A 26,841-nucleotide genomic window follows, 5' to 3' on the forward strand; every position below is an offset into this window, starting at 1 on the left:
GGACGGTGTCTCCCAAACTGGTCCCCTGGGCAGCTCCCGGCTGCTACGGCCGGGAGAGGAGAGCCCGGCCCTGCAGGCTGGGGCGTGCTGTGCTCCACCAGCAGCGCGGCCGGCGGGCGACAACCCTCGTGTGTCAGGGTGCGCACGCACCCAGCTCTCGCGAACGCTCTCCTCGGGAGCGACCTCCGCTCATCGGCGAGAACAGAGGATGAGGCGGCCACAGGAGCTCAGGCCGACTCGGGAGAAGCCTCGTGGGGCCGAGAGCTGTGAACAGGTAAAACGGTGAAGCACTCAAAAGGGGAGCACAGGGGAGCAAAGGGGATTAACTACCAGAACACGAACCAGCACAAGAACACAGTGTCAGAACAAATTATCCAAAGGAATAAAAAACTTACACTGGCTGCTGGGAGGGGTGGTAGCGGTGGGAGGCACCCCCCTCCCCTCCTGCAGCAGGTACGTGGGGCCCACGCTCACCAACTCATTTACGCTGACAGCTTGTGCTGGCACGAAAATCTCTTTGGTCCTGCGGAGGATCCGAACGGCAGGAGGACACTGATCCACGAGTCTCCTGGCCCAGAGTCAACAGCACTGCGGAAGAAGCACCACATGTTTTCAGAAAAGAGTGTTTCCTGCTGGAAAACTGAAATAGTCACAGAATCAGAGAACGGTTGAGGCTGGAAGGGCCCTCTGGAGGTCACCCCCTCAGGCAGGGGCACTGGGAGCCAGGTGCCCAGGAACACGTCCCGATGGTAAAGTTTACTGTGGTTTTTTTCCCTATGAAAATTAAGTATCATAGAACAAAAATCAATTATTTAATCTGCAAACTAACACGGTTACGCCGGGTGCTCCATGTATATAGCATTTTATTGAATGAAGGTATATTACATTAGACAAACATATATTACACATGCTATACAAAATATACATTCTTATGTGAAAAAAATATAAATAGACACTAGGAAACAGCAACAGGGGCAAAAGCAGCTTTGCTCACGCTGTCCTATGACCCCCCAGCTCCTGCACCGTTAGCACTTTGGCTTTGATCGAGGAAACCATTTGCTCACCGAAGACAGAACGGCCGCTCTGTCCGATCTGCACCTCCTGGAGGAAAGGGGAAGGAAGACAGACCTGATTTTTTCTGCAAGCCTAGGAAGTTTTTTCACAATGCTAAGCACAGCAAGGTGTTCACCTACTTACAAGCTTCAGCTATTTACAACCAGCTTATGGACTTTAAAGAGACACCGTGGCTCACGGAAGGATGCAGATGTCCTAATTCATAGCGGCAGCTCTTGTCTGCCAATCTCCTGCAGAAATCAGTGCAGCTTCAGCTCCTGAACGCCTTCAAGAGCTAGTGCTTCAGCTTGTTCTGGTGCAGGGAGCACCAATCTGAAAGCCTTGGTCCTGGCCAAGCACGCCGTACCTCCCGAAAGGGAACGCAACCGCCCCGAGCACACCTACGTCTGGACAGCCACAGCCGTCCGGCGACAGACCTGTACCAGCGCGACTCCGCAGAGAAGGGGGATGAACGCAAACGGACCCGCCACCTGCCCCGCGGTGCCGGCAGACAGCAGCAGCGGGGGTGCTGTTTTCCCACCAGCGGGGAATCGTGGCTCTGCACGTGCCAAGCAGCACTGCCACGGCAGCCTGGGCGACTCCGGAGGACGCAGCGAGCAGCCCAAAAGGATGAGGCTTTTCTGCTGCTGTAGTTTCATGACGTGACCTTTCTCATCTGGATTTAAACTGACAGTACTGGGCTCCTGCAACAGACACAACTCTGGATTGAAAATAAGCGCCATGTCCTAACCGCTGTCTGGAAAGGAAAAGCCTCAAGGAAATAAAACCAGAAAGGAATGAACTTAAGGTTCTTCTTTGAGCACATATGTCATTAAAACATTTCAGATGTCAGAGCCCAAAAAGAGCTGAACACACCTGTGTTTCTCTCTGCTTTATGCAAAGGTCAAGGACAATTGGATCCGCTCCCCACTAAAGCTGCTGGCTATCAAAGCAGTCACAGTTGCTTTGAGAGCGTGGTTAAGAGCCCTTGATAATTTGCTCATTTGCATAGATCTGACTGTTATTCACGCTCAAAGAGCTGTGGGAAAATAATCATCATTCCCAGCGTTTTGCCACTCACTCAAATAACCCGGTCTCAAAAGTTTCCGCCGTCACTGCAGGACTGATCTGATGCTCCAGTCACCTACCCTTCCATCGAGGGCCAGTCTCACACACCTCCCTCGCCAAAAAGGTTTTCCTGTCCTTACAAAACCAAACCACGCAGCTGTTTTCATTCTAGGACGTATCCTACGGTGCGACAAAAACACCCCAACGACTAGGAGGAACAGCCTGTGCTCTTCAGGCTGAAGCTGCCAGCGCTGAGCACAACACACTCGCTCGGACCCATCACCGCTGAGTGTTTAACCCCTTCCGCACAAAGGTGCATTTTCCCAGAACAAACTTCTCGGGAGTCTTTATAATGTTCTTCCTCCTAGTTTTGTCAGGCACATCCCACCATAACTAATGAAGTCTGCGCTTCCTCCGCCGTAGCGAGGACTGGATTTTCAACGCTGCATGGTTCCCTGCACCTTGCTTCATTTCTCACCTCTCAAACAGTTTTGGCCTCACTGAGGTCCAGGGAACTATCAGAGAGTTCAACAGGGCAACAATTCTGCCTGATACCTTACAACAGAAAAGGACACAAGTGTTTTAAACTACATACGCCTCTTGGCTGTGCAGAGGAAACGGAAAATCCACAGTACAGCCCACTAAATATTTATCAAATGCTCTCCCAGTTTATCCCGTGCTTTTCATCACAACATTCTCTAAGTGGCAGCTAGGAAAAACACACGGAGACCTCTCTGCTGCATACACAATACAAAGGCTTTTTCTAAAAGAGAAAAGTTTATCTGAAACTTCTGAAACAAACCACTCAAAACCCCCATCTTACAGCTCCTCCCAGATGAGCAGAAGGAAACGTTTTGCGTATTGTTCTTTCTGTTTGCTGTCCCCAAGAACTTCTGGGAGCCGGGATACGACGGCCTGGAACAGAGGGGAGCACTGCTGTTAACGCAGGCTCTGGCGGGCTTCAGGCTCTCCCGACCAAGACGGGTCCCTCCTACAGAGTGAGGTTACGGATTCTCCCAACGCTTGAAGGGGTCAAACTCGGAATCCTGCTACGGTCAGGAAATGGATCAGCTCGCAGACAGGTCAGCCAGGCTTAACGCACACCCAGTCGTATGTCACAACGAAATTCATCGACATCACAGTTTCACCACGTACCTACAGTAAATTAACTTCTTTCCAAAACAATGAGGACAGCTCTCACCCCTCAGAAACAAGCTTCCAGTCCCACCAAAAAGACCCCATATGGCTTGATACGCAGCTGTCAAGACTAACGGTATGATACATACTTTGGCATAATAAAAAATATATTTACAGTATGGCAAACATTTATATGCTTAGTGTATATAAAATATTTATAAATGCAAATTTATTTACAACTAGAGTCCATTATTCATAGGAGAAAACAAGCCCCAAAGTTAGACTGGTAACAGACGCCTGCCAACAGTCTAAGGAACAAAAAGCTGGCCAAGAGTTTTATGCTTACAGTTACGGGGGAATTCCACGAGGAGGCCCTGAACGTTCGCTCTCAAGCGGAGAACGCCGTGTGAAATAGCCACGTGTTCTGGAGGTTTTCAAAGCGCGCCCCAACACAAAGGCTGCTTCCAACATCCCAAAATCCAGGTTTCCACGCTATTCTTGTAGACACCGCTCATCATCCACGTGTCCTCTGCTGCACCTTCCCATTCTCCAGTACACAGAAATCCCAGGAAGAGGGGCACACGCCACCTCCTCCTAGAGCCGACTGTTCCGTCAGCCGGTAACTGCAGACACACGTACACAAGCACCTTTGGCCTTGGGGCTGGTCCTGAGGTAGTAAATACGAAAAGTCAGTCGATAGGGATTTGCTTTCAAGACTTCATTTTGGTGTCTGACGGGGTTTCACTATAGTCATGAATGCTCCGTGTCCTGTTAAAATCAAAGTTGTGTTCGCGCAACCTGTGGCAAGGCCTGGGCGAAGCAGCTTGTTCCCGGTCACTGTCAACAACGCCCTCGCTTCGGAGAGGCCGTGGGGTCTCACGGGCTGACTGCTGATGCAGAAAGTGTGAGCGAGAGAGCGCTAGGTCTTTGTTTACTCCCCATAAAGGAAGCTGAAAAGGTTCTGAGGAAGAAAAATTAGAAGATAATGAACAGGATTGAGTTGACTATAAACATTCAAATTTTAGACAGAGTTTTTGAGTTGTGTAGCTCAGCAGTAACTGTCTTTCTGAGGTTATTTTCTCTGGTTTTGAGTCATGTTTTACTGGATGCTCTCCCTTTTCAGCAACGTTACAGTAACCAGAAATAACACAGTTGTTTCAATGTCAGTTTTAAAAAGGCTACCTGGAACAAAGTCAACATAAACCCAACCAATTAACAAACAAACAAATTAACAAACAACCATCTTCTGGAGTTCTTTGAAACCTGGGCCAGCTCAACCAGAAGGGCTGTTTGATTTCTTTATGTGAAGCTTTAACTCTCGGCTACACATGGCCTTGAAGCACATGCAAAGGATTGCATGCCACAGGCTTTAAGAGCCAACCTGCAGATTAAGAAATACCATCTTTCCAACATCACCCTCTTCAGCTCTGGGGCGCTGGCTGCAAACCGAGGGCTAGTTCTGAGGACAAGCGGTTAATGAACAGCTGCGCTACTCCACAAACTACCGTCACTCGAAGAATCGGCCGCGTGTCAGTCGTGAAGGGCAGCACAAGGAAGGGCAGAGTTATCAGGGAACACGAAGCCACAAAAGGGAGAAGGGGACACTCACCATTAATCTGCTGGGGGGAGATTTTCTTTTCGCTCATTTTGTCGTGGTTGGTAAGGAAGACAGACATGTCTCTGTCCGCCAGGAGATTATCAAGAGCACTGGTTTCATGCTGCATACGTGCTGTATACGTTTCCTTAGGCATCTGCACCATGAGATTGGGGAGAGTTTGATCCAGGGGGTCCTCCTCTGCGATGTAGGCATAGGGACAGTACTCTCGTGTCCTGGAGTAGATGTTTGCATTGTCGTAACAGTCCGAGCAGATCACCAATGGCGCCGCGCCACCTGATGAGCACGACAGAAAACCAAAACATTCTCAAAGAGGATAAGGGTGCTTGATTCCCACAGGCTCTTTCAGGTCTCAGTATGATCAGGTGCTCCAGTGGCACAGTTTGAAGGGCCTTTATGCAGTTAAGGTGGTAACAGACTACCCAGTTTGCCTGTTTACTGATGAAGTCACCCAAGAAATGCTCTAGGCCGCCCACCATCCAAACTCCCAATAGCACCGCCCTTCTGAGGCTGCCCAGGGGAAAACCACAGACAAGCGAAAGTGGCCCCGTTTGCTCTCCTGTTTCAAAAAGGGTTCATGCAGGTCCAACCAGCTGAAACAGCCCCGGAACCGAACCGGGATCGCCCATCCGCATCGGCTTATGCCTCTGCACCAGGCTCGTGCCCGGCAGGCTGCACTCCTCAGACCAGGTGACAAAGTGGTCACTGAGATGAGCCGCTCCCCGACTCCTTCCTGACACAGCCTCTAGTGTAGGAGGACCAGACCAGAGGGAACGGATCACGGGACAGATGAGGAAAACCTACACTGAAGGAGCACTTGTGAAAGCCAGCCTACAGACAGATTGGAGGGCTCCCCAGCATTTGGATGGTGAAAAACAGCATCTCTGTAGACTTAATGACTCAAATATCCTGAAAAGCCTCCAGACAAGGTAGGGAAACAGTGCAGACCCTTTAGTTACGACTGTAGTGAGCGGACAATATGTTTGGCAGAGCATTCATTTTACGCCAAGACAAAAGATACAGCAAGTCAGCTTCCAAGCGAACTCTATTTCCACCTCTATCACTTGGGCTCTGGAGATGCCAAAGGAAAGAAACAGCACAAAAATCTACCTTGACATTTAACCCAGGAACTCTCTAACGGCATCCCCGCCCTGCTGAGCAGATCACAAACCCTGAAGCAAAGAGCCTCTGGAGGGAACTGCACTACTCTGGCACCTGAAGGACAGCCCTCACAACATCTACACGCAAAGGCACCCAGCAGACGTGAGCCCAGGCGCTGCTGGTTAAACGACGCACACGGAACGCGTAAGCCTTGAGAGCAGAGCATAAACAAACGCCAGAAGAAAAATAGGAGGTGCCTCAAACTCAGAACCATCTACGGAAATTTTTGGATCAAGCTGAATTCTCCTCTAGAAGCCGCCTTTGATGCGAACAGGCAGCACCAGGCTGCACGGCGCAGTGCTGCTGCCAGCCACGGGACCAGGCTGCGCACTGGCACCCCGCTGAAACACCAGTGACACACGCGAGGGCTTCGCTTACCGTCTGTGCCTTTGTGCACGTAGCTACCGGCTGGAGGCATCAGCTGCTGATGGCTCCCTGCCTCCGAGTTGCTGTAGCCTTCCTGAGGCTCTGACAGAGTTCCCTGGGAGGACAGGTAGCTGGGGATGTCTGCAGGCAGGTTCATCTCCTCTGCGGGGCAGAAATAACACTGATGACACCAACCGCTGAACGTGAGGATTTCAAGGTAGCACCAACGCTATTACCCACATCAACAAAAACGTCATCCAGAATTTCAGCTCGCACACAGTTCTCTTTTTTCTGCCTCAGTGATTAAAAATCCATATAGCGAGCTCAAAACTAACAGGGCCAGAGCAGAAATTCACACATGTTATTCCAGGCCCTGAAAAAATGTGCAAGTTTATTCAAATATTTATTTCCAAACTTTATTCTTTTCCCTCAATGTAGAATAAATCTATTGTATAAAGAATAAAGTTAACACACTTCTGATATTTAAAAAAAAAAACAAACTCTAAAATGAAGGAATTTGAGCAAATCCCTGAAGAGATTTCAGAAGGAAACCTTCAGTTCTTCAATCTTATCTATCTATAATGAACCCAGAACTTTCACCACTCTTAACAAGTGTTTTGGAGGAAAAACAGGGCTGAAGACTGTTGTTCTTTGTACTTTACCTGTGTTAGTGATGCTGTAATCTTCACTCTTCCTCCGCATGTGGTAGATCACGATAACCCACACCAGGGACGTCCCCACAACGCAGCACACCACGACAATAATGACAATGCCTACTGTGGTCCAGCCATCCTCCTCATGGACAATGCCACTCTGGGAAGAGTCACAGTTTGGGGAAGCCAGGACATTTAGGTAAATATGGCCACGCTCGGTGCCCAGCGTGTTGGACATAATGCACGTGTACTTCCCAGCATCCTCTAGTCCAGCATCCACAATGATAAGGAGTTGATTTGCCGCAGCAAAAAAATGCCGTTCTGTGACTGTCAAAGGGCCATCGTCTTTAGTCCAGTTGAGGCGAGGGGCAGGACTGCCGCCAGCGATGCACTGCAAGACAGCAGTTTCACCTCGGGTTACCGTTCTGTCTTCCAGGGGCCTAACGAAGGAAGGAGTTTCTGTGACAGCGAGGGAAAGAAAAAATAAAATGGTAAGATAACTTCTTGTGCAACATCATGGTATTTAAAAATCTGGTCTTACAACCTGAACCTGAACTTCAGCAATGAAACACGGGATTCAGGAAATCCTGAGTTCAGCTCCTCTACGGATCACTGCAGCAAATGCAGGTACAGCAAACGCCCCCAAAACCACACCAGCCACAGTCTGCTTTATGGGTTCCAGTTCTAAACTTGCATACGACCACAATGTTAAAAGTCAGTGTCTTCAAAAAACACTGCACTCTAGAAGGAACTGTCGTTCCATCGCTACTCAGCATAGCTCACGTTACCTGCGACCAAATTTGTTCTAAGGCCACACAAATTATCTACCTAGCCTACCCTGCTGGACTGGGATACGCCCCTCAGTTCTCTCCTGCAAAGATCACACTAACGTCACTGGTCAGCACTGTGCTGAGCTTCCAAAGCTTCACGGTTCAAAAACCATGCCAAGCGCTCCTCTTTGTATTCCAACCTCATTCTTTAGGACTTCAGCTGGCTGGTTACAGACAGGCTACGCTGCCAGCGCAGCAGAGAAGGGATCCGTCGCGCGCCCAGCTCACTGCTCACCTAGCACGGTCAGCGTGGCATTTGCTGACAAACCACCCGCAGTGTTTTGTGCCATGCAGCTATAGATCCCCATGTCTTCTATTTTCACGTTGGCAATAAAGAACACATCATCCTCGGGCATGACGTGCATCCTCCTCTCTCTTGCAGCAGGGAAGTCTGTGCCACCGTCTTTCTGCCAGGAGATCTGAGGAGTTGGGTGGCCCTCTGCAGCACACTCCAGCCGGGCCATCGCCCCAGTGCGGATGGTGAGATCCATGGGGGTTTTCAGGAAAGAAGGCAGCTCTGGATCAAAGCAGACACAGTTTCAGTGTTTTCAGTACCAGGGAAAAAGCAGCAAAAGCGCCACAGCCCAGAGAGTATCTGAAAGCAAACAAATCTGAAACACACCTGTAATTCTCCCTAGCAGAGAGGGGCAGATTCTTCTGAAAAACTGCAACACGTTTTTAGCAGCCACTGCTAAAAGCCTGTCCTCCAAATTTAAATACAGTACCCACACTGTTCATTTAAGATGATGTGAAGGACAACATTTCTCATGGCGAAAAGACAGGGAAAAGGTTTAGCCTTCTGCACAAGGCCTGTGCCACACTTCTTCCCTGGCAACAGGGAACGTGAACTTCCATCTCATCAGGCCAAGTCCGCACACTCTGTTCTGGACAAGCAGAGACCACGCAGGCGCCTCTGCTCTGCGATACGACGGGGATCGGCAGTCTACCGACCGACGAGAACGCTGCCTGCTTACCTCCCTTCCCTCAAGCCAAAATAAACAGAATCACTATGGCTAAAACCAAAGGACTTCTTCATAACTTTTTCAGAGTTTGTTTCCAGTCCCACCAGTTATGTTTAGTAGAATCTCCCCAGCTCTACAAACACATGGGAAAGGTGCTTAGTTCTAAAGAGACAGCAGAGGGAGCTTCGAGTTTGAGACTTCTACCTCCATTCAACCAGACGAACAACTAATTGTATTACAATGAAAGAGAGTGATCTGCCCCTTCTGAAGAGTGAACAGAAGGCTTTTCACCCACAAAGATGATGTTTGATACTTATAAATACCAGCGAGACAGCTTTGCAAGACTATTTTGGGCCAGCTCTAGCAAAAAATAGACTTGTAGCTATTTAAATAAAGTCTTGGGTTAAAAGTGTTTATCCTTTGTTACCGTTACCACTTACCATTGACAGTCAGCTTGGCTTTGTTGGAATAATTGGAGCCAAAGTGATTGGTGACGATGCACTGATACTTCCCTTCATCAGTGAAATTCACGTTGAAAAGGTGCAGGACAGTGGTATACTCGACCACCTCACCACTTTGCTGCTGGTATCTGGCAAAATTCTCAACCTCTGCATCGCACAGTACTTCACTGTCTTTACGCCAGGCGGTGGACATGGGAGAATCACTGCTGCTCACAGCAGTGCAGGTCAGAGTCACGTTCATGCCTCGCAGAGCAACTGTGGTCTCAGGATGCACTCTTATCTGTGGCTTAGGGAAATTATCTGAAAATAAAAGCATCGAGATTAGTTACTTCCTTCTTCAACTTGCAATTAATACTGCAAGAAAACTCATTTAAAAGACAACATAGGCAGAAAGAAAGCTTTGGGAACAGATGTCCTGCTTGAGGTGCACATATTCAGCTGTTTTCAGTTGGAAATCAAGCTGTGAAAGAGGATTAGAACCACAGGTAGACATACAGAATGAGCACTGAAAACAATCAGCGTAGAAGCGTGGTCTTGAGCAGCGCCCTGCATTCTGTACAACTGCCTGGACCTTGCTATGTTTAGATCACACACAAAAGCCATGCTCAGCTGAAGAGCTAGGCTATTTTACGACAGATTGAGACTTATTTTCAGATAAATATCTTGAAGAGCCTTTAAGTTCTACAAACACAAAGCACAGCAAGCTGGCTGTTCACTCTATCTCATCCCACTCGATGAGTTATTTCAGTACCCATTATTTCAGCAAAGACATTCTCGTAGACACACACAGCGTTCAGCGTCAGGCACCACGGGGGCGATACTGGAATGGAGAAGTGGGTGCTTGTGCCTCCATGATGATTTCTGTAGCCTTTACCACCAAAAGAATGCAAGAATTGCGTACACACAAGTAACACACACCAGACTGCTCACCCAGCAAATGGAACATCAGACTATTTCCAGGCTTGCCACAGACTTCACACATGACTCTGGGCAACAAGTCTCTCAGTTTTCCATCTCACAGTTCAGTGACAAAAATAAACAGGCTTATGTCTGAAACTGGTGGCAGAGACCAGATAAAAGTTACAGAGACGGAGCACTGGAAAAGGTGCCAGCGTACTAACTGCTCTGGCTTTGCTGCTACGGACAAGAACCAGTAAGGAAGTGTCAAACAGCCCTTCCAAAGCTGATGGCCCTCACAGGCAGGGAGAATGGAAGCATAGTTTTTAACAGTAACTTAAATAAAAACCAAGGCAGCCTCAGAGAATCACTCCCTCAGGTTAGCTTCAGTGCTCAAATACAACAAAACAGAGCAAAAAGAAACAGAATTAAATCCCCAGCTCCAAAGCAGACCCAGTGATGTACACAGGCCCACGTGTGCGCCGTGGCCAAGACCAAGTCCCCCCAGCAGAGCTACAGCCCGACCTCAGATTTTGTTACCACGTTTTAAGATCTAAAGTCATTAAAAATACAAACCACAGACAAAGTCATCAGGATCCACACTGAGAAGGCTTTGTCCTGCTAACCATTCAGGATGAGCACAGCTGACGTTCACAGCCTGCTGTAAACGGCTGTCGGCGAGCCACTGGGGCAGCCATTTCAGCTGGCAATCGCAAAGCAAGCTGCTAGTGTTCAAAATCCTGCAGAAACAAGGCCAAACAGAAGTGTGATTAAAGTTTATGCATTTCACATTCCTACATGTGATTTCACGCAGCAGAACACCTTAAAGCACATCCAGTCAGAAACTTCGAGATTTACACTATTCTTTCATGCTTCTAGGTACTTACTATAAAAAACGTCAGCTATATAAACAACCCAGAAAAACCTTCCCTCTATGTCAGCATTAAAACCTTACATTTCTCTTCAATTCTGAAGAAAATAACCTTTGATTTTTAACTTCCAAAAAAAAATTAAGCCTGCATTTACAATTATCCCATCCCTCTTTAAAGCAATTAAAAGGAACATATCACTCCAGAGCAGCTCTATGTCTCAAACTAAACCACTTGCCATTATGAAACGAGCGTAAGCCTCAACACTAACTTCAGGCCAGCTAATATTTAAGAATGACAGTGCTTTGTTTCACACAGGTATCTACTGCACATTGTTTTCTCCGCGCCGCAGAAAAACTGCACACGGGAAACAACGATGGGTCACTTTTCCCCCCCACCTGCCTCCCAAGTTTCCTAAACACTATGCGCAAGCACGACTGACTGGAGAAAGTCCAGCACTTCAACGAGAAGTGATCTGAGCTGCCACTAGATGAATCCGGCAGCGAGAGGAGAGGCACGCGAAGGAGCCAGGATTCCATCCCGCTGTTTGCCCACACGCACCAACGATTCCTCGCCTTTCAGACACATCAGACGAGGCAACAAAAGTCTTATCTTTAACACTGAAAACGTGTCTTCTCAAAGCGGCAGATCTTGCAGACTAAGTCCATCTGGCCGAGATTAACTAATTGAATAACAGTTTTAAAACAGATTACGCGATATTCAGAGACTCTCTCGTAGAGACGACTGCGCTACAGTAAGATTAGTCTTGGGTGTGAAGGTCACTTCCCATTATAATACTTTAAATGTCTGAGGATCACAAGAGGCTCTAGCAGCTTAAGCATCTGCTGAGCAAGTAAAAATTCTTGTCTAGCTGTGAATTTTAAAGCCTTTCCCTAGCCCCAAAATGGGAAGACAAAATGCAGGGTTTGCTAACCCCCCTGAAAGATTCCCGATGAATTATTGATTTGGTTCACTGTCTACATGCTAGGGTGAGCCGAGCCTGCCGCTGAATCATACGATATGAAAAGCTTAACGGTTCAGCACTGCAAGAAAACATTATCTTCTACTAATTGCACCTAAGGAAACGGAGGTGCAGATTTTATCAAAACCTAAATCTAAGTATACTGCTACTGACTTTGAGTTGATAATTTACCAGCATTGCTTTTAATATTTCACGATGAAAGCAGACACACTTCAGTCAACTTCAGCCAATCCCACGAAGGGTGAAGGATCCTTTAAAAGGTAGGACTTGTAAAGAATCTGTAAATAATTGTCATGAACTTACAGCTCCTTCAGGTGAGCCTGGGCAAATGCATTTTCTTGGATGGACATTACTGCATTGTTGCTTAAATCTCTGTAAGTTAAGCGAAGAGAAAAATAACGGGTAAGTATGATTTCACACGCTACCGTGAGTTAAAGTCTTGAAAATCTGACAGAGAATACAAGACGGAAGTTGGCAAATAATTAAAAGTTCTACAAAGTACAGTACTTACAGATGTTCAAGTCCTTCAAGGCCGGAGAACGCTTTTTTGGTAATTGACTTAATCTGGTTTCCTTGCAAGATTCTGAAAGACAAACCCAGAAACCAGACTGAATGTCAATATCAGTTCACAAATAAGACCTCAAAGAAGTTCCCTATGATGTTTAACTAAGTTTTTTTCTAATTCTTGCTGAGCTAAAAGATCAAATACTATTTTGTGAGCTTAAAGGCTCAACTAATTTTGCCAAGCACAGGGTTTCTTTTCCATTCTTAACTTAGAAATTTGAGTTAGGGATGTGTCAGAAGATAATTTAAATCAGCAGGATGAAACAGTGACAAGCAGAATTTGGGAGTGGAGCAATAACTTGCTAATACCAATCTGTCACAATCACATTGGTTTCTGAGACTGCACCCTCGTACCAAGCTGTTTGCTACAAGCAAGGTCTGTGGCTCCACAGGGTGGAGTTTCCTACAAAGCACATGGCACTCGATGAAACGTGCATAGTCTAAGTACTGAAAAGCTGCTAATTTAATAGCGCTTCTTATTTGCTCAAAAATACTGTGGGGTTTGGGTTCTTTTTCTTTTTATAAGCGATAGCTTCTACCCAAACTAAAGCAGCACAAATAGCGACAATCATCACACAGCAGGACAGGGCTGCTCAAGGATAAAGGCAGCCAAATAGTTACGCTTAACTTCCTCAAACTGGTGCTGCAAGGTGACCCAGTGCTACACAGATCCCATGCTCCTGAACATGGGACCCAAGCCTGGAACAAGAGGTAGCACACAAGTGGAAACACACTGAATACAGCTGCCAAGTCGAAAGGCTTTCTGCCTCGTGTCATTGATTTACAGTTACTTAATATTTTGCATTCTCCCTCTGCTCTGCATGCCTGGGAAGGACGGTCATTTCCATGGTTTGTAATACATACAGTTTATCCAACCTGCCGAGTCCCACAAACGCTTCATTTGCATCTTCTATGGCCCAGGAGATCTCATTGTTCCGCAAGTCCCTGCAGGAGAAGAGCTTTCTTATAAAGAAGCCTTCTAACATCTCATGACCACTGCTAGCGGTGAGCCAGGGAAGAAAACTTACTGGTGTACGGGCCAGCTATGGGGCTCTGGCACAGCGTCACCTGGAAGGTCTCAAATCTTTTCTAAAACCAAGTTTGTCAGAAGATGAATATCCCATTTCAGAGATGCAAGGGAAAACAGAATTGTTCAAGATGGGCGCTGCAGACAGAACCACAAACAAATTCTGCAGTGCAGCATCTTGATGTGGTATTCAAGGAAAGACCCAGCCTGACTAGCGCTCGTCATGTGATGGACTACTTGCCAGAAGCTGGGAGAGGCTCCTGAAGCAAGTTGGTGCATGTAAGTGAATTAACCAATACACCAGCAGCATTAACCTTCCCGAGTAACAGGCTTATAACAGCATTAGCATATTAAGAGATTACACACAGGTTACAGTGTAAGGCTGCCAGGCACAAAGTAGCAGATTTTCAGCATGAAGTTGATATTCTGCTCACAAATCCTGTTACCAGCTAATGGGATTTCTGCTTGACCTCTGCACGGCGCTTCGGCCCCTCACGTAAAAGAGCAGTCTGAATAGCAACGGCGATACAGCAGTATGGCTCCGAGAGGATTAAATGCTTTTTAGCGAGAAGGAGAAATAAATTCAGTTGCATTTTTAGCCTGACCGGCGCGGACTGAGCCAAGAGTTTCTGTCAAAGCCACAGTTTTCACCTGTTTTGGTACCACTGTGCACAGAATCCCCTGCAGACAGGACCAATGAAAACCAGTCTGCACTGCACTTTACCAGATCTTATACGCATCAGCTCGACTTCCAAACAGCTCAACCGACACAGAAAGCTGGCTACATCCACGGGCAGTTGTATACATCACCTCACATAAACACTTCTCTCCTTGTGCTAATGAGGATTCACCCGCTTTCCCTTGGGTGAGACTGTGGATTGCACAGAACACCATCCCAGGTACCCCCCGGACATTGTCAGTGGCAACACACGATTTTGGTTTTCTTACTTTGGAATATGGAAGTCTTGCTCCTAACACCACGCAGCAGTCATTTCCACAATTAATATCTATAGACACACTTTAAACTTCAGGACAAAATGAAGTAATTCCACGATTCATGCATCACAAGGTCTTAACAAATATGGTCTTGATACTTGCTCACACTAAGTATTTTCCTCTTTGAAACCTATTCAAGCTAAGTTACTCGACATGGACGTGATATGAGAAGAATGACCAGATGAACAATACGCCAAGTTTATTTCCAAGTTGCTAATTCTTGTGATTTGAAACTTGTTTCTAGAATTATCTCCAGCTCTGCTTCAGAATTTTAGACTGTGACTGCTGGAGGGCTATCAGTGCCCAAGCTTCTCACAGTATTACAAGTAATGTGATAAGATGTAAAACTTCAAAACTCCAGTGCTATTCTTAGACACACCTTTAATCCTACCTTGCTCTTATTACCTTGTAGTTAATACACAGTTTTACAGTTTATTCTTGTTAATTAAAGCTACATTGCAGAACAGTGGCAGGAGCTGAACACACAGAGAAATATTTACATCAGCCTCAGCACTGAAACAACCAGTATACAAACAACAATGGAACTAATCCTACAGCAACACGGTATCTCCTGCTGTTTGAAGTATTTTTACACTCCACTACTCAGAGCACTTAGCAAAACGAGTGAGCAACCCAAAAGAAAAGCCCCTCATTGTGTGAGCTGAGGAGTTGGCTCCTCATGCCTGGCTGGGCACGAATGCTTGGAGCCTTGTTAATCACCACTGCCCTCCGTCCTGCACATTCCAGCCCCAAGCAAATGGCCAGCCTCTCGGCTGTTGACGCCCCCGAGGAGCCCAGGAAAACCGACTAATTAATCTGCTCTTGTTCTTTTTCATGCTACTCTAAATCTAAGAAATTAGTTTTAATTATTTCATTAAAAGGTTGCATTAAGGTTAACAGAATATGACTGCTTACATAAATCTCTCTGGTGAGTTTGCTTATTTAAGCATTTATTTAATGAACTGACAGAGGGGTTATAAACTTTCACTCCTTTCTCAACTACCACTGTTTAGGATGATTACAATAGTTCAGATCTACTTGGGACACTTTTTTTTTTTTTATTAAGAGCTAGGATTGAATCTTTTCTTGTCAGAAATACTGGACAGCTGCAGCAGCTGCAAAAGGTGCTGGCAAGCGTGGCGCTGTGCCTCTGGCAGCAAGGGCTGACGCTACACCTCTCCTGCACGCCGTGCCTCTGACTTCAGCACATAAGCAGGGTGAGCTAAACCGTATTTTTGTCAACCAAACGGGTTCACCGCCTGGTTCCTGAGGTTCCAACCCCAACAAAACCCTCTGGAATAGAGAGAGGTCCAGCCTGACCTTTTACTCCACAACCGGCTGGCTGCCCACCCACACCTTCTCAGAACCGGTAGGACAGGCAGCGGGCACTGCAGGGCACCAAGCCAGGGCCTCTCATCAGCACTAAAATGAAGTGGTCGGTTTGTTTTAGCTGGGCCAGAACGCTGTTATCATCTCGGCAGACCAGAGGATTACCAGCCTTGCCACGCCTGCCGGCTGGACTGCAACAACAGTGCCAAGACACCGATCTCAGGCTTGCACGGTGCAATATTCAGTGTCTTTATTTCCAAAAGCTTCACGGCATTAAACTGAGATTTCAACTGGCAGTTTTCTGTACTTACAAGGTTCGAAGATTCGTCAAGCCTCTAAACACACCATCAGCAATGTGACTAATGCGATTGTCGCCCAGGTTTAGTTTCTCCAATAAACCAAGTCCCACAAAGGCAGACTCCTTGAGGCGAGTCAGCTGGTTGTACGACAAGTCTCTAGAAACATTGAACATGCACTTTAAAGGCAAGTAGGGTGGGATTAATCATGAAGATACTATCGAACTTGATTAACAATTGCATTTTGATAAATTTCTCTAACAGAACACTTACGAATGTAAGCAAAATACACAGCATTACCATGGGCCTAACAAGGAAATCCAGTACTTCCTCTGGCAATTCGCTCTTGCTACATATGTCCTACCCAATCTGTTACTGCAACATTGCAAAATCTGCAACAAAAAGCAGCCCAGGACTTACAGCTCAGAAAGTCTTTGGCAGAACTCCCATGCATCTGGACTGATCCTGTTAATGGCATTCTGGCTAACATAGAGTTGTTGCAATGTCCGCAGACCGTACAGCCAGCCCTTGTTTACTTCTGTTAAGTTATTATGTTCCAGTTCTCTACGGAATTAGAAGGAAAAACATTTGCCAAATAGATAATCAATGAAACGTGTATTTACAAAATTTCACCTTGTGGATCTCAAGATGATTTACTAACATTAAGCCTTAGGCAACCTGAAACGCATGGAAGTATACGAAGAACTGAGTAACTCAACAGCTGCAGCGACCCAGTGGCAGAAGCAAAACAGTAATCTCTGTTCTCAAAGATTACTTCTTTTTTTAAAAATCTTTTGCTAACACTGCACGGCACACCCTCGCGTTATCTCTGTCACAGTCACACAAGAACCATCCCATGTCATGGGCAGTGCAAATGAAAACCAGCAAAAAGCAGCCAACAGAGTAAAAGTGTTCTTGATCACCAAGGGGGAAGGAGTTGGGGAGAGGGACGATTATGCTTCCACCTCTGAAGTAACCATACATGATACCAAAATAACGGGAAAATACAGAGCTGTAAACTCATGTCCTGTGATGCTCACCAGTATCCCAGCACAGCCTCGACAGAAGGGAAGCCACACAGGACAACCCTCCACAGCCAGAGTCCCTAAAAGAAATTCCATGACGAGGAATACTCACAATTCTTCTATATTACCCAGGCCAAAAAACGCTCCATCCATGAGTCTGCTAATCCCATTGCGCTGCATTTTCAAGGATTTTAAGGATTCCAGTCCTTGGAACGTAAGACTTTCCACTATTTTAATCCGGTTCCTTTTCAACTCCCTTTTACAAAGAGAACATTCGAATATTAACACACCTTCCCAGAAGTACCACTGTGTGAAAGTCAAGGACACATACGGGGATGAACAACAGCTGTACACGCCGTGGTTTTAAGCTGTCGAGACTGCTACTTACAGGAACTGCACGTGAGGCAACTTGAAGATCTTTGGTGGAATCACACTAATCCTATTTCTGTTCAGCTTCACCACCATTAGTGAGCTAGATAAGTTATCAAGACACCCTGCTTCTAGAGTAGTTATTCTGTTGTTACTCAGATTCCTAGGAAAGGAAGAGGAACAGAGGCCTTTCAGAACACCCAGAATTTTACGAACTCAACTGCACAAGCAAGTTGGAGCGATCACTGATTATTAGAACTCAAGTCCCTTGTGAAGTCGCATCACAAATGCGCATTCTGGTACATCAAACTAAATCATTTTCCCCAAAGGAATCCATGCTAGGAGACGATTTTTACTGCATGCCCATGCTTTAGTCAGACATGGTTAAGGCAATGTCAGCAGAGATCTCCTCAAAATGGGCAGAAATCATTCCACGTCCCCGACGGCTGAAGTACCTGCACTTTGACAACAGCAGCTCTTGTTTTCCGTATTATCTGAGAAAATGCAATATAGATCGGTACGGAAAGTATTTTATTTCAAGCGCATTTGTAGCTACGTTAAGCACTGCTACCAGTTCACAGCCATGCATGGCTGCCCACTTTAAGACAGTAATTTAGAGCAGATGAGGTCTTTGACATTATGGTTGTGGAGCCAGGAACCCCAGACATAACAAACCGCTCGTACTTACAGGTACTTCAGTTGCATCCGTGGAAAAGAAGAAGCTTTAATTTCTGAGATAAGATTAGAACTAAGATCTAGATTTTCCAATGAAAGGTAAACTTGGAGTTGCTCAGCATTTATTTCTGGGATTGTATTGTGTACCCTGAAAAATACCAGCAACAAATATGATTATCAAAACATCCCGTCCTTCAAGTTGCACAGCTGAAACAGGTACGGGATTCTGCATATCAGCTTTATTAGCAAGCCTCTTAAATGGGACACGTACCATACACTTCAAAGTGTTAATTCCTAAAGCAATTCTGAAAATCCAGGAGCTATTTGCCACCTCGACTTATGAATAGATTCAAATTCTGGGGTCTGTAGCTGGGCTGTTCCTTGTGGGAACTGTCATTCCTAGGCTGAATCCCTCCCCTTCAAAGCTGCCTGCCTTGGTTGACTGCATTTTATTGGTAATTTAGGGTGACTTGATTGTCTAGCTGATTTGTATTTCTTTAGAGTGCCTACATATTCCCTAAAGCACTTTAGATGAGCAGTATTTCAAGACAAAAGACGCTATGTTTTCCTACAACTTGATAGCAGAACTCTAATACAATTCTCCCATCCGTTAAACAAGAAAAAGGCAGACAAGCTATTACTTACAGTGAGAGGAGAGTTATATTAGAAGTCGTTTCTCCAAAATACGGAATTTCACTTAGCTCATTGTAGTTCATTTTCCTTAAGGAACAAACAAACAAAAGAGATTACTGGCACTTCGAAGAGGAGAAAAACCCTTCTGAAAGCAGCAGAAATAACTCGTATCACAGCACGATTTTATATTGATACTACTTAGTAGTTGACAAAAAAGATTCCCTAAAAGCTTAAATACTAATAATTTGAACAATTTAATAGTGAAGCATGTTAGTTTTTACCACTTTCATGATACTATTACTTCTCTTTAACTTAGAATCAGCTATAGTCAAATAAACACGTCTCACTTCTTTTTAAAAATATTGGTCTTCTAGTCTTTTATGAAAAAGTTTTCTGAACACAAAGCATCAGTTTTAGACCTAGAATGTGCTGCCAACACAGAGCATCCATTTTTAATTAACTGGCACTGAATATTTCCACAAGTCAGACCAGCTATCTAGACATGCAATGGAATGTACTAATTAGAATTAGGTAGGATCTCTCATGAAAAACAACTTACACTTCTTGTAGCGTATGAACGGACAAATCAATGCTCCAGTTGGATGACAATAAATGATTATGACTTAAATCCCTAGAGAACAGAGAAAAAAGTTATTCTGGCTCCTGGAATAATAATAAAAAAAACCCCAAACAGGTATGCTTTAGGCAACCTATAAGTTTTAAACCACACTCATGACAGATAAAATTCCTCCTTCCCCAAAGCAAGAGGAGATCCCTCCCAGCCTGTTCTAGTGGTCACTCACAACCAAAGCCTAAACAGTTCTATTTCTCTGTTTGAATCAAATAACTTCTCGAAAGAAAGAACACACCTGACCAGAGCATTTTTCCATTAAGTCACAGCTTTATAGACAACACTTGCCTATTCCAAAAAAGAAAAACTTTCCAGGGACGCACAAATAATCTCTCACAAAATCCTGTTACTGAACTGTTCCCTGTAGCACCGATCCCCATTTCTCAGCCTGCCCAGCTTCTCAAAGAGGCTGACTAGTCAAGGCAGGCTTATTTTAAGGGAACAACATGCACATAATTACCAAACAAGCTGGAGGGGAGAGAAAGACGAGGCTGGGAAGTTTAGAGAAGGCATGCTTTAGTGTCAGTTATAGGAAACAATGCAGGACTTGGATTGTTCCAACGGACAAGGGAGTCACCAAATCGGTTTTCAATGCCCATACTGGATGTTCGTGCCATTCCCATTGCTTTAACTTTACAGCGGTATTTTACTTTTGCCTTGGACTTGGTGCACAAAACGTTACAGGACAAAAACTCACGAGCTAACCCTTCGGGCACAGACTGTCTCTACTGGGTGACATGACCAAAAAAAAAAAATCCGTCAGGTTTGTGATGGAACCCTGGTTCCAGCCGTACCAGCGAGGGCTGACAGACGTCACTCCAAACAGTGAAACCAACTCCTCTTTCGACGCCTTTCTGGCACAAGTCCAGAGCGGAGATAAACCCCCGAAGCCGCTGCCGACAGCCCGAGCCGTTGGGTGTGGGAACAGGCCCGGCACCGCCACCGAGCTCCTGCACCACCACTCGCACCCCCAGACACCTGCCGACAGGCGCGTCTGGACCTGGGCGCCACCTATCAAGTCAAAAGTCCGTCTCTGCCAGCCCTGCCTGTCAGCACGGCACCGCGCTGCTCGCTCCGTTTCCAGTTCTGACATCAAGGACAGAGCCATAATGAGTGACTTTCAGCAAAGGCTGTTCACCGCCTGATGGGTGCCTCTGCCATGGTCCTGTATCACCCATCCTCTTGCGTGATTGCACACAGTTATCACGGCCAGCTTTAAGATCATCAGACAGGCTGCAGCGACGCCGACATGAGAGACAAAATTATCCTTTAAGAACAAAACTACCATGTGTCTGTTAAAAAGAATATTAAAATGTAACTGATCACAGTCAAAAATATTTCTGTTGATCACCAGGCTCGGGCAGTCACAGCGCCCACGCGCTCGTCTGCTCTTCCAATGGCTCTGGGCCTGTGGTCGACTTCAACCACCCCGAGGGTCAAACCTGTACAGACACAGAGCTGCCCAAACACCCCAACTAGGGGAAGAAAAGAAACTGTACTGGTGCCCCTAACGAAGAAGGGGCTGCAGCACAAATTTAAACCCTGCTGAGCACCAGTAAGCGTCCATTGGTGGGTGTTAATGCTGCCACAAGAACCCCCGCGCAGGGAAGACTTGCCGCCAACCAGAAGACAGCCTGAGCAGGACCTGGTTTTATTCACCCCAGCGCTCATGGCACTACCGATAGACTTTTGATCTGAAAGACCAGAATCTATCAGGAGAGAACAAGGACTTGACAGACTATTCGTTGTTAACTTCCACTCAGGCTCAGCAATAAAGATCCCGTTCTAGCAATGAATTATTAAAATCCTGGGTGTCATGGCAAGTCAGACAGTTGTTAATATATTCTTTTAATTACATCAAGATGTAAATTATACAGATACAGCAGCAAACAATTAAAAAAAAAAAAAAAGAATCAAGAGAACCTGGGGAAGAGAACAATGCACGTGCAGCCACAGAACGCTACTCCGCAGGCCCGCTCCCTCGATACACGCAGTAATTAAACCTCTCCTAAATGCCAGTAACACTAAAAAACACCAAGTATGAGCTGCTCCTAGGGCAGCCTTCCCATGTCAGGGGAGGCTGAGCACCCAGGACACCCCTGGGGCTGTCTGGATCCACCCTGCACACCACAGCCGGAGCCTGGCTCAGCCCTGGGGCGCTGGACATGCCACGCTCAGCAGAGGGGGCGGCGAGCGGCCACACCGATCCCAAATCCCAGGGGAAGGCTCTTTCAAACATGCAGGCACCCAGCCAGTGCTGAGGAGACTAATCTTGGCAGCAGTGGGTTTAACCAGACCAGGAGTACTAAGCCACACTATTTCCAAAGGACTTGAGCGCAATCCATGGAGGAAGGACGAGACAATGGACACAGAAGATAAGAACACACTCCCCAAGGTGTCCAGATACTGCACTGATGAGCAAAACCCCGTCATGGGTGCTGAGCCAGACCAACCTGTGTGTCAGGCATGGTTAGCAGAAGATCTCGGGAGTCAGATTAATATGCAAAGAAAACAGAAACTCGATTTTTCTAATGCTTTCAGGAAGAATATCACAGAATAGAATATTTCAGTTGCAAGGGACCTACAACGATCATCTAGTCCAACTGCCTGACCACTTCAGGGATGACCAAAACCTAGAGCAAATTATTAAGGGCACTGTCCAAATGCCTCTTAAACGCTGACAGGCTTGGGGCCTGGGTGATGAGACCTGCTAACGTTCAGGTATCCCCCCAGAAGCCTACTGTTTTATTACCAAGTCAGAAATTAATGTCTTAATTTAAAAACCCCAGGAAAGTATTTTTCTATTATTACTCAGATTTGAACTACAAGAAAGTTTTCATTAACAGAAAGTCCTCTTTCAGGAAGCTGGGTACAGTTCATACTCAGCTCTGACATACGTGTACCTGGTTACTGCAACTGATGCTTTTCTTTTTGAAACGGACTGACGCCTAAACACAAAGTGAAACACCTTGTCTGATTTTTTGTGTCTATAGATCATTCCATCACACAGCTGAGATTTCTGCTATCGTGTGGAACGAGATACAACTCCCTTGCCCTGAAGGAGCCCAAACCGAAGAACCCATCATTGTTGCACTTGCATTTTTACTGGGAGGCCCGTGTTACGCAAGACAGAGCAAACAGGCAAAATTTGTATTTGAGAGACTCATCTGGTATTGTATATAAAACCTTCTAAACATTCATTTTGAGCTGAAGTGGTATTCATCTCTCAAGTAACTAAAGCAGAAGGCACACACCAAACTGATTACTGCACACTCAGTCCTGCAGAACGATCTTAACTCAGCCCAGCGGAGCAGACCGCTCCCTCGCAGGGCACCGCGCTGGCGCAGGTGTCGATGCAGCAGCACAGCCAGCCAGTCAACCTGAAAATACACAAGCTCACCCAAAAACCTGTTGTGCATGGAACCTGCCAAACTAATTAGCTGACAGCCAATCTACTTTTATTCATTGTCTCCCTAGTTAACAGGGTATAGAAACACACCTTCAGGCGCCAGGATAGGACTGGAAGGCAGTGACCACCAGCACCGTGCTTCCCTTCCCCCTGCGGATGACTGCCCTACAACCTGCGCTTGCATCCTTGGTCTAAAGAATGTAACATTAAGATGCAGACATATCAAAAATACTTGCTAACTCCTTAGCTGCCCTACCCTTTTCATCACCCGCCAGGTTATCCACAAAACTTGTGTAATTTAGGAGGAAAAACGAAGTTACAGTTGCCTGAAAACAAGTTCTGAAGGTGCTCTCCTGGCCTTATTAGAAACAAAAGCCCCAAACAAAACCAACACCACCCCCACCCCCCACCCCCCCCCCCACTGGAAGCATCACCTGCAAGTATTCAAAAGAGTTAGGAAAACCAAGAATTTTTAGCCTTCAAAGTCAGGTGAAATGACATAACAGAACTAAGTGGGGAAAAGCACATCAGGAACTTTTTCATGCGAGAAAAATCAAGCTTTGATTAATTTTAAACAGCTTGTATGCATTACAGCTCATTTAGATTCAGAACTGCTAGCACAGTCCTCATGAAGAAAAAATGTCACCCACACTTCGTGTGCCAAAATCCTAAAAGCCACAAGAGAGAACGTGCACAGAATGGATGGAGATCAGTCCTGGGGAGAGGGACTCGGGGGCGCTGGCGATGAAGAACCAAACATGACCCGGCAGCACGTGCTCAAGCCCAGAAAGCCCATCGCACCCTGGGCTGCACCACAGCACCGTGGGCAGCAGGTCGAGGGAGGGGATTCTGCCCCTCTGCTCCGCTCTGCTGAGACCCCCCCTGCAGTGCCGTGTCCAGCTCTGGGGCCCCCAGCACAGGAAGGACGCGGACCTGCTCGAGGGGGTCCAGAGGAGGCCACAGAGATGCTCAGGGGCTGGAGCAGCTCCCTGTGAGGAGAGAGAGTTGGGGTTGTTTAGCCCAGAGAAGAGGAGGCTCCGGGGGGACCTTACAGCACCTTCCAGTGCTGAAAGGGGGCTACAGGAAAGGTGGGGAGGGACTCTTGATCAGAGGGTGTGGTGATGGGATGAGGGGTAATGGTTTCACACTGAAAGAGGGGAGATTTAGGTCAGGTATTAGGAAGAAGTTCTTCCCTGTGAGGGCGATGAGGCCCTGGCACAGGCTGCCCAGAGCAGCTGTGGCTGCCCCCTCCCTGGCAGTGCTCAGGGCCAGGTTGGACGGGGCTGGGAGCAACCTGGTCTGGTGGGAGGTGTCCCTGCCCATGGTGGGGGGTGGAACTGGATGGTCCTTAAGGTCCCCTCCAACCCAAACCGTTCTGCGATACGTTTAATTACTGTTTGCAGCATATGTCAGATTGCGTAAGGTAGCACAGTGCCAGCACTGCTTCTTCCCAGTGCCTTTTGTGCCAAGCAGTTTTAAACACACCCTCTATCAGCTTGGAGAGAGATACAAGTATTTGTTGAAGCTTGAAAACTTGCTCTCCAAACAGCACAGATACCGTTTTGCTCATTAGCCACCTGATGAACTGCCAACTCACCCTTCCAGGCACCAACACCCTCCCCGACAAGCGCTGACATCAGGATATCCTTGTAGCCTTCCAAACACGAAAGGCTTCACAGACAAGTCAGTCGTATTTCTATGCCGAAATATGCATTTTCTCTTAATTGCTTACCATGCAGGGAAAGACCAGAACCAGAGAACCACAGAGTGGCAAGAAGGTGACAAGCTTCCTTAGACATGCCTAGTTTATAATACAGATCGGACTCCTGCTAGAGGAATTCCCGGAGTTAACTGAACAGTGGTTTGTACGTTCGTACTATCTTCCACACAGGCTTTTTTTTTCTTGGTCATTATTTGTATCAGCCAGGAAACACGATCACCCCAAGAGTGGGTTTTGATACCCCTCACGCATCAGCGCCTCTTCCACTGAGTACGCTTTAGCCGAAGGTGACAAATGCAGTGGTGACTGTGACAGTAATGGCCAAGGAAGGAGAAAGCCGTACTGCACCCGACCCTGGGTGAATGCTATTTAGCACATCGTCTAATTAAACGCTTGGGAGCGGAGACTAAGGGTGGCTCTTAATTGTTTTGTGGGCTTTTTTTGGAAAAACAACGGCAGCAAATATCAAAGGAACTCCACAATGGTTTTCCTGAGGGAAAAGGAGGGAGTCACTGAGTTGCAAATAGCAAAGGGATGCAGAGGAAATCGGAAGCAGCAAGAACCACCACAGCACGCAGCTGAAGTCAGGGGCTGGAAGGAGTATTTCAAGCACAATCGTGAGGGACCGTGTCCTGCAGCCTGACCTGGAAAAACGTTAAGTCCTGGCTCGACTGGCATTACCAGAAGTCTTAGTAACTGCAACCTGCTTCTGCTTTACACTCCTCTCAAATGTAACAGTCGCACAGCAGGATAAGAAAAGCACGAAATCTGTGCTTTGCGCCCCAAAGCACGGAGCCTTCCTTCGGACGCTGACGGTGCCGCGGGCCCCGGCCCCACCACCCCACGCCTCCGCCCCAGCGAGCTTGGCTCGGCCACCGCCGCTGCTCCTGCGAGGCCGGCTCCCAGCCGCCGACCCGTTCCGCCACCGCAGCCCTGCCCGCGGCTCCCCCGGGCTCCGCCGCACGGGGCCCGTGACAACAGCCCACGGACACCGAGCACCAGCGCCGCCAGCCACCGCGGCCTGCCGCGCCCGACCGAGAGCCACACCGTGGCGGCCGGGGGGCCCCTTCAGGCCCCGGTCTCGCACGGCACTCCGCCGCCAGGCCCCGCACGCCGGGCCCGGCACACCGGCCCCCGTCGCCCGTTAGGCCGCGGCCTGCGCACGGCCCGCCGCCCGTTAGGCCCCGCGGCCCCGTCGCGCCCCGCCGCCGCCCGCCCGCTGCGCTCACTCACAGGCCCGTGGTGCCCGCGGGCAGCGGCGGGATCCTCCGCGGGCCCGGCCCGCCGGGCAGGCGGTGCCGGCTGCAGTCCAGCAGGCCGCGGCGGCAGGAGCAGGGCGCGGCGCAGGGCTCGGCGGCGGCCGCCCGGGCCCACAGCGCCGCCGCCAGCAGAGCCAGCAGCACCGGCAGGGTCCGCGGCAGCGCCCCGCGGGCGGCCCGCCCGCCCGGCCCCGCTCCCCGCATCCCCCGGCCCAGCGCGGCCCGGCCCGGCCCCGCGCCGCCCGCCCGGCCCGGCCCGGCCGCCCCGCCCCGCCGCGCCACCTCAGCGCGCAGGCGGCGAGGGGCGGGACCGCCACGCGCGGGGGCGGGGCCGGGAGGGGCGGGGCCGGGAGAGGGCGGGGTTCGGGCGCGCCGCGCTCCGCCCCCGTGTCCGCCCGGGACCGGCCGCGGCCGGTGGCGGGTCCGGCGGGTCCCGCTTCGCCTCCCGCGGGCCGGGGGCGGCGTGCGCCGGTGCAGGGGTGCTGCCCATCGCTCTGCCGCGCAGCCGCCGTGAGGGCAGCCCGGCCCGCAGGGCCTCTCCCGCTGGCAGCGGCCCCCGTGGGGCCGGCGGTGGCCGGCGCACCCCGCCAGCGCCCGGCCCTGCTGCCAACGCCCGGTCGCCGCCTGCGGCAGCCGAACCACCCGGGACCCGCAGCCTGTCGCTGCCTGCCCTCTGCAACCCGCCCGGCCCGTTCACGTCCCGCTGAAGGGCTCGGTCTGCCCCCACACCCCAGCGCCGGAGGCGGCGGCTCACTGCCATGGCCATGGCTCCACGCCGAGCCCCCGGGGGTGGCCGAGGGCTCTGGGGAGCAGGACCGCAGGCACCTGGCGGGCGCACCCCAGGATTCGGCGGG

The 26,841-nt window shown here is 48.4% G+C and overlaps 1 protein-coding gene across 1 annotated transcript; it reads right to left on the reverse strand.

The window, feature by feature from the left end:
• Nucleotides 1-846: 846 nt before the first annotated feature.
• LRIG2 (leucine rich repeats and immunoglobulin like domains 2) lies at nt 847-26,191 on the reverse strand. Its single transcript, XM_086476370.1, has 18 exons — nt 25,962-26,191; nt 19,528-19,599; nt 18,981-19,055; nt 18,349-18,483; nt 17,680-17,823; nt 17,404-17,547; nt 16,687-16,830; nt 16,282-16,425; nt 13,483-13,563; nt 12,566-12,637; nt 12,358-12,426; nt 10,780-10,943; nt 9,286-9,606; nt 8,119-8,400; nt 7,063-7,512; nt 6,413-6,562; nt 4,868-5,149; nt 847-4,219 (listed from the first exon to the last, which is right to left on the reverse strand). Exons 1-18 carry the CDS (start codon nt 26,189-26,191, stop codon nt 3,969-3,971), a joined length of 3,210 nt encoding a protein of 1,069 aa, XP_086332496.1. The 3' UTR covers nt 847-3,968.
• Nucleotides 26,192-26,841: the final 650 nt, after the last annotated feature.

Source organism: Leptosomus discolor, chromosome 21 (genome assembly GCF_034619465.1).
Source record: "Leptosomus discolor isolate bLepDis1 chromosome 21, bLepDis1.hap2, whole genome shotgun sequence".
Taxonomy (NCBI): Eukaryota; Metazoa; Chordata; class Aves; order Leptosomiformes; family Leptosomidae; genus Leptosomus; species Leptosomus discolor.